Here is a 12,450-nt window from a genome sequence, read left to right on the forward strand (position 1 = left end):
AGACATGATTTCTCTAAACGAACCTTGAAGGCTGTCAGACCTGAATGTCAGCGGCGATGCCCACCAAGCCGCTCTTGGGAAATCGCAAGCAAAGAGCATATGCTCTATTGATTCTGGTTACCGGTTGCACAGTTTACAAGTCGTAGTGACAGAGGAGATTCTTGACCCAATGATCTCCAGCACCGGCAAGGCACCAGTAACACATCGCCAGATGAAAATCTTCAATTTTGGTACCAGGCCAGTCACCTTCCACACCTTGGTCCAAAACTCCTTGTCCACCTGATTGCCACTATCCCCTTTGATCATCTGATAAGCTCTTTTGACTGTGAATTTCCCATCTCTCGCATAGGTGAATATAAGCGTATCTGGTGCTGAGGATTGAGATGGAGCAATCGCAGTGTTCAGGTTGATATCCAAGGCCAGCTGAAATCTAAACAGTGACTGCAGCCTATCAAAATCCCAGTTTCTTGTTTCAGGCGAGATGAGTGAGCTAACCATCAACCTCCTCTGCTGGGCGTTGGAGGCATAGTTGAGCTCCCAACCCGGGTACCATGGTTGCGAAAAAACCCGAATTTTGGTGCCATCCCCTATCTTCCAAGCCAGGTGCGATTGCAGTACAAGTTTCAAGGCAATCAGATTTCGCCAGAGCATAGTGCAAGCATTCCTTCTAGTTGCGAGCCAGAAACCAGATTGGGGACAGTATTTAGCGAGCAGTGCTGCCGCCCATGGGGATGCAACTCCTTCAGCTAGTTTCCATGCTATCTTTAACACCAGTGCCATATTCATTTCTTTCAAGCTTCTTAGACCCAAGCTCCTCATTCCTTTCGGGACCGTTATCTTGCTCCAAGCCACGTAAGCCATATGCTTGTTCCCTATTTCTCCTCCCCAAAAAAAGTTCCTCATTATGGCTGTTAGCTTACTAATAACCCTTACCGGAATGACCACGGTGCCCATCGCATAGACAGGAAGACTCTCAAGCACTGACTTGATTAGAATGAGCCTGCCCGCATGAGATAGCCTCTTAGCCTTCCATAGGTTGAGTCTCTTCTCAAATCTGTCAATAAGGTAATCAAAGGAAGTCCTTCCCGAGACCACCACTGGACATCCAAGGTATGTTTCATGTTGGGATGCATCTTGAACATCAAACCTACTTCTGAAATATGCCTTGTGTTGATCATCAGTGTTGATGGAGAACCACACCTTTGACTTGGCCGTGTTAATGCTCAAACCTGACAAGGAAAAAATTTTGAGTTTAATTGTGATGTAATTTGCGGAGAGAGAAGAACTGTTTTTATTTCCTACATAAGAACTGCGGTGAGAATAATTTTTTTTTATTTCCTACATATTTGCACTGACATAGGAACTGCGGTGTTTTTATTTCCTACATATTTGCACTGACATAGGAACTGCGGTGAGAATAAAAATAGGAAAGGTTAGAAAAATTCTGTCCGTCCGAATAGGTCTGGGAATTTAATTGGGTATTAGGCTCAAATTCCATCAATTCCCCGTGGGAACTTAATTGGGTATTAGGCTCAAATTCTATTTCCTACATATTTGCACTGACATAGTCACATAGGAACTGCAGTGGGAATAAAAATAGGAAAGGTTGGAAAAATTTTGTCTGTCCGAATAGGTCTGGGAATTTAATTGGGCATTAGGCTCAAATCTCATCAATTTCCCGTGGGAACTTAATTGGGTATTAGGCTCAAATTCCATCAATTTTCCGTGAGAACGGGACTGTTAAACATGACCTAAATGAATCCTCCATTTCAAATAAGTTATAGGAGTAAATAAGAAAAAGTGAGAGGGAGGGAAAATAGGAAGAAAAGTGAGGTTTACAATGATATTTTGTTAAGAATTTACAAGGAGAGTATTTTGTTTGTTGGTTTGAAAGAAAAGGATAAATTATATTTTTCGGTTGATATGTGCTCATTGAAAATCGTGTCGGTGAGAATTCAGAACTGAATGGTTTTTGTTATTTAAGTTTTGTTGAAGCTGACAGATGAAGTGTCGTGGTTAAATTGATATGTTACTATTTTTGCTGATGACGGAAGATTCTTTCTTTCTTTTTTTAGTTGGGTTAGGTTTTGATATTTTCTTTTTCCAGAATTTCCTGATATTATAAGATAAAAGTATGTCGACATTTCATTTAATGAAACAGATGATGCTCTTCAGCTATTGTGTTGCTTTCTGTAATAAAAGAAGGAAACAAGAGTAAAATTAGAGTGCTATTTAAGTTCACAAAGTTTGTTGACGAGCTTACTTCAAAAATTCATCAAATTAATTTAAACAACAGATTTAAAATAATAAAATTAAGTTACACTAGTAATGTATTTATATAAAAAAAATTATAAAATTTTGAATTAATTTGTTATAAAGTTAAGGGGTGAAAAACTGTTGCATTACTTGTGAAATAAATTGATTTTAATAGTCTAAATTTATTGTTTGAAATTAGTTTAATATATTTTGAGTTAAATTGTTAAACTAAAGAACACCATGCAGTTCTACTCAGAAAACAATGAAGGACCATAAATATATGGACCCTGATAATTGTTCTTCCACTCTCATTCTCCTATTATCTTTCAATTTTATTTGTTCAATTTCATCCACATTTCTCACGATCTATAAAGAATTTTGCGAATCTAAAACCACGGACATCTTCTATGCAATTTTATCTTTCAAATGAGATCCATGATAACATGCTTTCGAGCTCGTTGTCACACAAGTATTTATACACCGTCATTTAAGTATTTATATCTAGTATTTTTCACATATGACACTGCTAACATTTAAAAGTATAATATCAAGTATTACAAGTATTTATACCTATGCACTTAAGTATTTATACCTATGTGGTCAACTATTTTTGTTAGAGAAAGGTTGACGCAGAAATGATTGGGGAAGGTTGTTGCGAGGTCTATGATTGGGGATAAATACTTACAAGTATAGGTATAAATACTTGCACGATGAGGTATAAATACTTGTGTGACGATGAGTCCGAAAGTATGTCATTATGGATCTCATTTGAAAGATAAAATTGTGTAGAATACGTTCGTGGTTTTAGATTCGCAAAATTTCTCATAATTTAATTAAACAAATTTTAACTTCCATAAACTAACTTAACTAACTAGTTTAATTAAATTTATTTAAAACACTGTAGTCTCCCAAGTTTAATTAAATTCATAGATATAAATACTTGGAAGATAATAAATTAATACTTGCATGTCTAACTTGATATGACTATATGGAAGGATTACTCAAACTACATGAGGAAAATAATCATACACGATTTTAGAGATGGATTTTTTTTTTTCATTTTTCAATGTTATCCACATTTCTCACGATTTATGAGGAATTTTGCGAATCTAAAACCATGAACGTATTCTACGCAATTTTATCTTTCAAATGAGATCCATGACGATATACTTTCGGACTCACCATCACACAAGTATTTATACCTCATCGTGCAAGTATTTATACATATACTTATAAATATTTATCTCCGATCGTAGACCCTGCATCTCTGCATCAACCTTCTCCAATCGTCCCTGCATCAACCTTTCTCTAACAAAAATAGTTGACCACATAGGTATAAATACTTCAGTGCATAGGTATACTTATAATACTTGAAATTAATACTTTTAAATGTCAGCAATGTCATATGTAAAAAAAAATAGGTATAAATATTTAAATGACGAGGTATAAATACTTATGTAACGACGAGCTCGAAAGTATGTCATCATGAATCTTATTTGAAAGATAAAATTGCGTAGAAGACATTCGTAGTTTTAGATTCGCAAAATTACTTATAGATCGTGAAAACTGTAAACGAGATTGAACAAATAAAATTGAAAGAATAATGTATGAATGACAGTGAAGGAACAATTATTAATACGATGCCAGGACTTTTAACGTCTTTTTCTCCATCTCGGAAATCGGAACTGGGAAGCATTAGCCTACAAATTAATGACTCGCCATAAATGTAATTCTCAATGAACGCCGCAGATAATCCGAACTACTTCTCATACTACCACCAACTCTGTTTGTCTTCGGTTTGTTTACCTTGATCAAGCAAAACTTAAACGTCAGTGTGCTTACGAGAGTGTTGATAAAGGCATAAACCTTGACACTCTTTTAATAAATCAACAATGCGCTCATTTCTTCCTCTGAGAGCAGCTATGGCCAATCCATGGCTCTTTTTCTCTCTCATTTTCTTCTTCTTCATCTCCGTCTCTGTGGCGAAAGAACAAGGAGAGTTTCATTCTCCTTATTTCTCTCATCTATACGAAATCCATGAACGGGAGAGGAGACCTGCATCGGTGCAAGAGACAGCTGTTCATGGCCTTCTTTTGCGCCTCCTCCCTTCCCATGCTTCCAGCTTCCAGTTTAGAATCATCTCCAAGGTATCAATGTTTGTATAAACCTATTGATTGCGTGGATGGTAGCGAGCATCAGTTTGATCATATGTTATTTTTGCTATTTGTGGTAACCAGTTTCAAAATCGAGAGTAAAGTGAGACTAACTTGAGTTCATACTCTTAAGGCTTAATTACTTCGATTGATTATTAATTTTGCTACTCGTGGTTGCTCAAGCAATGGACTAGAGATGTTCTAAATAAGGACTTAATTGTATAATCAGGTGAACAAAATATAGATTATAAATTCCACTTATTGACATGATCTCCATTTTCCTTTGTGGATTCAATAGGAAAAATGCAACGGCAAAGTATGCTTTTTCATCAGGAATCATCCATCTGGGAACCAAGATGCTTCTCCAGAAATAATGTCCGTACAATTCACTATTCCTTTTTGAACCTGTATGATGCTTTAACTACTTATATAGATTCACTAAGGTCATGCGTGTCCTCTTGCTTTTCTGTGATGTCAGATTGGATGCATTATTGTCCCATGTTTATATTAGTTCTTCTGCTTAGTTTTACATATTTATAGAACTGTACGAACTTATATATGGAACTTACAGAATTGAAGGAGTCACCGGTGTGGAGATTTCAGCTGGCTTGCATTGGTATCTCAAGTACTTTTGTTCAGCACACATATCCTGGGAGAAAACTGGAGGTGCGCAGCTGAACACCGTGCCCAAGCCGGGGTCACTCCCTCCAGTCCCTCATGACAGGATTTGTGTTCAAAGACCCATTGAGTGGAGCTACTACCAGAATGCTGTCGCATCCAGTTGTGAGCAATTGAGCCCTAAAATTCATTAAGCCCCAGTTAAGCTGAATTGAGCTTCAGTCAAAACACCATCCTAAAGATCAACTTTTCCCAATTTCTGCTTAAGTGTTTAATTATTGAGCTTGCAATTATCTCTCACTTTTTTACCTTTGTAAACTTTAATACCGATGAATCACAAAAGCACAAATGAGAGACAAAGGCTAAAGAAGTTGTCATATATCTGCTGGTCACACCAGCACCAGGATATACATGTTCGTTCTGTAAATAAACCCAAGTTCTTAACCCTCTGAGATTTAAGTTTAAAAATAAATAAACAATTTACAGTTTAATTGTACTTTGCTTGACCAGGATATAACAAATAGCTGTAAGACCACTAGAAACAAGGCAGAAGTGAAGGTTTTTTTTTTAATATATACAACAACAACCAAGCCTTTTAGTCCCAAACAAGTTGAGGTAGGGTTTTTTTTTTTTAAGTGAAAAATTCTAATCGATTTCCATCAAATTTCAATTTAAAGATTCATTTGCCTGGTGGGATTGGGAAAGATGGGAGAAGGAAATCGATTGGATGGCTCTTCAAGGCATCAATCTTCCTCTGGCTTTCACTGGCCAGGAGGCCATCTGGCAGAAAGTTTTACAGGTTGATATTTTATAATTTTGGAAATTATACCAAGTTTTACCATTTAGCAATTTGCAAATGCTCCACTACATTTCTTTTATTTCCTACTACTACCAAATCATTAAATCCATCACTAACCTGAGCCAAAAATAGCTAAAAATGTACCTGATTGCATTAACTGAAGCAAACCTCATCGATTTCCTACTAGCTGAAGTAAAAGTAACTAACTCGAATTGGCGGGTAATAGTCAATATTAAATGTAGCATACTTTTTCCATAACAGATTGTACCAGTCAGAAAGAAATGTCGGGTATGAGTTGCAACTTTGAAATATTTTTGGTGGTATTTGCACAAAAAGGCCCATCAACAGCAGCAGTTGATAAGATGGTAACTTTGCCATGCAAAGCACGACATGTCAGTATAATCCACAAAAAGGCATAACTATGTTAAAACAGTGTTGTGCAATAGCAAACTTTAGTTGGAGAATGCTTGCTAATACATTAGTTGCTTCAGTAACATGGATACCGTACGATACAAGGCTAATTTCTTATTTAATTGCATTTTTTCATCTCGTGTAGAAATTTAATTTCAGTACATCAGATTTGGATGATTTCTTTGGTGGTCCCGCATTCTTGGCTTGGTCACGTATGAGCAATTTGCATAGGTAAATTAATTTTCATCTTTTTACCACTTATTTGGAAGGATAATTATTTGGAATATCAACTGGTGCTTGCACATTCCCATGACCAATTTTTGGAAGGATGATAAATTCTGAAAAGGCACAATGTCAGGGTAGAAAATACTTTGGCAATTTGGGGCTCCGATTGCACAACGGAGTGTTGACTGTTCTTAAATTTTGGAGCAGTTTATTATTGGGGTTCAATGCTTGATCCACCATACCAGTGAGTCCTGCTACTGTTTGTGCCAGCCCAAAATTTTAAATTGTCTTTACATTAAAAGGAACTTACTGTGATTTCTAAATATTTGCCTGTTTGGTGATGATTTAGATGGGGTGGACCACTTCCTCAGACCTGGCTTAACTTCCAGCTTGTCCTTCAGAAGAAAATTCTAGAAAGGATGTACGATTTTGGGATGACTCCTGGTAATTTATTTCATGTGATTCCTCAATTTTTTCTAGTACAATAAAATTATTGGATCTTTTGACGGTAATGAAAATCCTATGCTTCTCTTTTTTTTTTTCTTCTTATACAAACCTTCTGGTTCAGTTCTGCATCTAACTGCTAAAATTCAAGGCCTTCGTTCATGCACTCTCCTAAAATTTAAGTGCTTCTTGCAGTTCTTCCAGCCTTCTCTGGAAATGTTCCAGCTGCAATAAAATCGAGATTTCCCAATGCCAGAGTTACCCAAATTGGAAATTGGTAAATTCTATGTTATGTATTTAATTATTTCCTTTTAAAGTGAGTGTCACATGCACATCCTGATTTGTTATAATAGCTAGAAACTCTGAAAATAGAATTGTTATGTAAAGAAAAATGATACATCCTATAAAAACACAAATAACTTCCTAGCAGACAACAATAATCTTTCTGGTGCACAGACATAGGTAAACAAGTGTGAATTTTCTTCCAGGAATGCTGAGTTTTTGTTCTTTTGTTGGTTTAATGTAGGTTTTCAGTTAACAGCAATACAAGATGGTGTTGTACATATCTTTTGGATCCAAATGATCCATTATTTGTTGATATAGGAAGGTCTTTCATAGAACAACAAATCAAAGGTAAAATATTTATGTGTAGGGTTATGTGAATTGTGAAATTGAACAGTGCAATTACTAATGCCAGATTTCTCTTTTAATTCAGAGTATGGTAGGAGCAGTCACATATACAATTGGTACGATTCTTTTATTTCTAAAAAACTCTGTCCTTGTGAAAATGGTATACCAATTACAAAACGAAGCCCACCCATTGGCCGGTTTATTTATTATACAAAAAATGTATATAACATACAGAAAGATACTACATACACAAAATAGCATAATCATATATTCATATATAAAGAACTTATGTTATATAAATGTCATATATACAAAGACTGGTACCAAATTGGCAAATGTATAACAAAATTGGTACTTCTGTTAAAGCAAGAACATAATTCTCTCTCTCTCTCGGGATTTGAAATTATTACTTGGTCATCATTCTTTCTCTTTCGCATTTTATTAGTGACACATTTGATGAGAACACCCCACCATCAGATAATCCACACTACATATCTTCACTGGGTGCTGCAATATATAAAGGAATGCAAAGTGGTGACTCTGATGCTGTTTGGTTAATGCAAGTGAGTGATGCAATTTAAGTTTTTCCAATTCATCAAGTGTGAAATTTAGCCAAACATCTCATAACTTTTGAAAACATTAGTTAAGCCCAGTATTTTTTTATAAGACATGATTTGAATACTGCAACCCTCCTCTTTTGACAGACATTATGTCTTTCAGTTTTTTACGATGCTCTTAGAGAAACGAAACCCAGCAATTTATTTAATATTTCCGACTTCCAGGGCTGGCTGTTTTCTTATGATCCTTTTTGGAAACCACCGCAGATGAAGGTAATAATAGTGCAATGCTCCATCATTGAATTTTTCTTCTCTTTATTTTCTGAATGTGCCATTCAGAAATGTGTATATTACATTCTTGCTAATGAATTAATTAACTTGTTTGTGACAGGCTCTGTTGCATTCTGTTCCTATAGGTCGAATGGTTGTTCTTGACCTATATGCTGAAGTTAAGCCGATATGGTCTACTTCTAATCACTTTTATGGTGTACCATACATATGGAAAGTACCTATTATACCCTCATTCCTTGTTCTATCTTTTGGACTGAAGTTACATATACAGAAATGTGTCTGGTAATGGTGGTGCACAGACCTGACCTAATAGCATCTCTAAATTCTTACTTCTAAATGCAGGTGCATGCTACACAATTTTGCAGCAAATAATGAGATGTATGGAGTTTTGGAGGCTGTCGCTCTCGAGCCAATAAAAGCTAGGTCAAGCTATAACTCCACTATGGTAAGTATCTATAATTTTTTAAAGATCCCATAAAGTAGTAATTAGATGCTGCTTTCATTTTTTCACTTGTGCCATATCTGCAGATTGGTGTGGGGATGTGTATGGAAGGCATTGAACAAAATCCTGTAGTGTATGATCTCATGTCAGAAATGGCTTTTCGTCATGATCCTGTAGATGTGGAGGTATAAAAAACCTTCTCAAATATCTTTTAACGGGTTTGCTTACTTTTTGTCAATTGTTGTTTACTTGTTTATTTTATCAGTATTGATGTTTTTGTTTTTGTCATTATTTATGATCATGATTGATTGTGGTGGGAACACCATGATTGTGATGATAATGTATATGTATGTAATAATTATAAGGATATTCTCATTATTGGCATCACCATCATCATACTTGTTGGTGTTATTGAAAGGTTCTTCTTTATTTCAGGAGTGGCTTCATTTGTATTCAACAAGGAGATATGGAAAGCAAATTAAAGGATTACAATATGCATGGAAAATTCTACTCCATACACTCTACAACTGCACTGATGGTGCTTATGTCAGTTGCTTATAAATACTTTAAAAAAAAAAAAAAACTTAGAGAGATTAAGGTATATACCCATTATGGAATTGAACTCTCTAAAACCCAATGCCATTTTTCTTTATTCCATATTGATTTATCTAAAACCCAACCTTATTTTTCTTAATTTGCACATTACTTACTGCTAAATGCACATGCTAATTGGTATTCACTTTTCCTCGATTATGAAATTAATGATCATTCTCAATTACTCCTGAAATGTACAATTAAGTTATTAAGCAGAAAAACAACCAAGAAAAAATAGAACTAAAAAAATAGACTGGTGATCCTTGGTTTTACTGTTGGTCACAGAACAAGAATCGGGATGTGATTGTAGCATTTCCAGATGTCGAACCATCAGTTATATTGAAAGAAGAAAAGTTGCATAAAACTTGTGCTGGAAATAATTTTCTAGTACAAAAGCTAGCAGAAGGAAACTTACAAGATGATACCTCTGATGTTACATATGAGAAACCACATATATGGTATTCAACTGCTGATGTGATACACGCACTTCAAATTTTCCTTGAAAATGGAGATGAAGTTTCAGACATCCCTACATTCAGGTAAGGAATACAAATTTTTCACTTTGTACTTGTATTCATTCAAACTGGTAAACTGTCACTGTCTGATGTACCAGTTATCCAAACTGCTTAGTGGTGGGTTCAACCGCTGGTGGTTTAAAATGGCACAAGTTGCTAAAACTTCACTTCCAGGTTAATATTTAAAAATCAGACAAGGAATCCGATTGGAGGGCATTCCTTTTTGAAATAGTCTTGAAACTTGTGAACTCATCGCTTGTAATGTAGAAGTTTAATAGTTCATATGTTGTTGGGTTTCCAGGTTCTGAAACATAAATGTTAAAGATAAAATGTGACACCAAAAACTTGTGGCAGCTGAAGCTTCCTCACAAGGCATTTTGTCAACTTTTTGCAACTAAGCCTTATTTCAAATGCACTATTAAGTCTCATTTCGATGCAATTGCACCTCAAATTAACTGCTAATTATGGAATTGGGCTCATTTCTCCTCGATTTTGCAATAAAGTACCAAATAAGACCAGAAAAAAAGGGACAGGAAAGTTTTGCAATACCAGTAACAGACTTGACTGATGATGTCATTGCAAGCTATTTAGTCCTTGATAATATGTAAAACACACAAGTATATGCCCTTTGGTCAATTGAACTTCTGTTATCCCTCTAATCATCTAATTATGCTTTAGCAAATTGCTATCGTTGAGCACAAAAAGAAATAAAAAGAAATAAAAGGGGAATTAACATAGCTTAAAATTGGAAAAACCAGACTCAAATAACAAGGGTACTGAAATCCAGCATATAAATCATTGGCTGCAATGTGTAATTTATTGATCCATTTTTAAATGCATGTGCAGATATGACCTTGTTGACCTAACTCGGCAAGCTCTTGCAAAGTATGCCAACGAAGTTTTCCTAAAAGCATTAGAAGGCTACGGATCTAATGACCTGACAAAAGTAAATTTCCATAGCCAGCATTTTCTTGAGCTGGTTGAGGACTTGGATATGCTTTTGGCATCTCATGATGGTTTTCTGCTTGGACCATGGTTAGAAAGTGCCAAAAATTTAGCAACCGGTTCTGATCAAACCGAACAGGTACAGTAGCTTTGAACTTCTTTCGGCACCATTCGTTACTCCTTTGGTATTGTTTGATCCCTTTTCCTGCACTATTTTTTGGCCTTTTCCAGGGCATGAATGATTCATAATTTACGAGAAAAGCAAATTAAACTAAATGTGTTCAACTAAGGCTGTACTGCGCAGGATTGTTTTAACTCAGGCAATGTTGGAATCAAAATTAAGAACCAACTGTACAATCAAGGAGAAATTTCAACTAGTTGCAACTTCTTCGAGGAATTGTACCATACCCGTCATGAATTAGTCAGTGTAGGCATGTACAAGATGGCGCTGATTAAGTGATAAGTAGTATAGGCAAGTTGTACTGTGTTGACTAGGTTTGCCAGAAATAAGATGGTCAATACCATATTTGGCTAGCTTTTCCTCTCTCAGATTTAGGGTACATGGCCTGGTTGTAGTTGTATGCTTTAGCAGGGTGATTATCTTGCGGGGAGATTGATTGGAGTTTCCTAATGTAGTTTGAATGGAATGCAAGAACTCAAATAACAATGTGGTATGATAACTTGGAAACCAAAGCAAGTCTACTGCGTGACTACGGTAAGTAAACTCTTCCTTGAAATACAGTTATTCTATGTAAGCAAAACAAGAATTACTTGACATGACAGCAATTATTCAACAAACTCTCTGACATAAATATATGTCATGATACATAATAGGTTTTTCTTCTGTATCAGGTAACAAATACTGGAGTGGTCTCCTAAGAGACTATTATGGGCCCCGTGCAAAAATTTACGTTGAGTGCCTCTTATACAGCATGCAAACTGGAAAGTCATTTCCCTTGCAAGACTGGAGAAGGGACTGGATCAATCTGACGAACTCTTGGCAGAAAAGCAAAGAAGTGTACCCTATTAAAGCCACTGGTTCTGCTTATAATATCTCGCAATGGATCTTTGACAAGTATTTAAGCGGAACTGGTTCGTATCTGCGACATGAACTTAGTTCTTCTAGTTTCTAGTGCTGATCCTAATTGTTAAATATTGCATGAAATGCACTGCGAAGAAGTTCAATAATATGATCTAGTAGAATATGTATAGTATAAAAAAAAACTCAATTTCATGAATCGATCTTGAATGTAGGAAGACACTTTAACCCAAAATGCAAAACTTCCTGCTACCGTGAAGACCTAGATATATTTGTTCACGTTGTTCTTACAAACTGATATTTAGAAAAGGTTTCAATAACTTACCAAATTTTATAGACCCGTGGTTAGTGGTTACGAACTCCATCTTCAAGTTTCAGTTTTTAGTTCTCGGAGTGGAGGTGAATGTCAGATCCCGATACGGGCCTGACTCAGATCTGAATGTAGATGAGAAACTAAGTACGGAGAGAGAAAGCAAGGATGCAGTAATGAAACAAGAGTAAGGCTTGGGTGCTAAGGATGCAGTAATGAAA

The 12,450-nt window shown here is 35.8% G+C and overlaps 1 protein-coding gene across 1 annotated transcript; it reads left to right on the plus strand.

Moving 5' to 3' along the window:
* Positions 1–4,076: 4,076 nt before the first annotated feature.
* LOC144565756 (alpha-N-acetylglucosaminidase-like) lies at positions 4,077–12,110 on the plus strand. Its single transcript, XM_078315583.1, has 19 exons — positions 4,077–4,403; positions 4,708–4,784; positions 4,981–5,192; positions 5,705–5,826; positions 6,383–6,468; positions 6,812–6,906; positions 7,102–7,183; positions 7,433–7,539; positions 7,622–7,652; positions 7,982–8,099; positions 8,319–8,366; positions 8,485–8,593; positions 8,726–8,829; positions 8,913–9,011; positions 9,262–9,372; positions 9,706–9,959; positions 10,782–11,019; positions 11,517–11,595; positions 11,733–12,110. The coding sequence occupies exons 1-19, from the start codon at positions 4,149–4,151 to the stop codon at positions 12,011–12,013; spliced, it is 2,508 nt and encodes an 835-aa protein (XP_078171709.1). The 5' UTR covers positions 4,077–4,148; the 3' UTR covers positions 12,014–12,110.
* The last annotated feature ends 340 nt before the right edge of the window (positions 12,111–12,450 follow it).

This window comes from Carex rostrata, chromosome 14 (genome assembly GCF_964058835.1).
Source record: "Carex rostrata chromosome 14, lpCarRost1.2, whole genome shotgun sequence".
Taxonomy (NCBI): Eukaryota; Viridiplantae; Streptophyta; class Magnoliopsida; order Poales; family Cyperaceae; genus Carex; species Carex rostrata.

Excerpts from the sequence above, each read along its gene's own strand:
- LOC144565756 (XM_078315583.1), top strand. The coding sequence starts at position 4,149 with ATGCGCTCATTTCTTCCTCTGAGAGCAGCTATGGCCAATCCATGGCTC. Across the intron at positions 7,540-7,621 it reads CATAGAACAACAAATCAAAG|AGTATGGTAGGAGCAGTCAC; the intron begins GTAAAATATTTA and ends CTTTTAATTCAG. Across the intron at positions 8,100-8,318 it reads ATGCTGTTTGGTTAATGCAA|GGCTGGCTGTTTTCTTATGA; the intron begins GTGAGTGATGCA and ends TCCGACTTCCAG.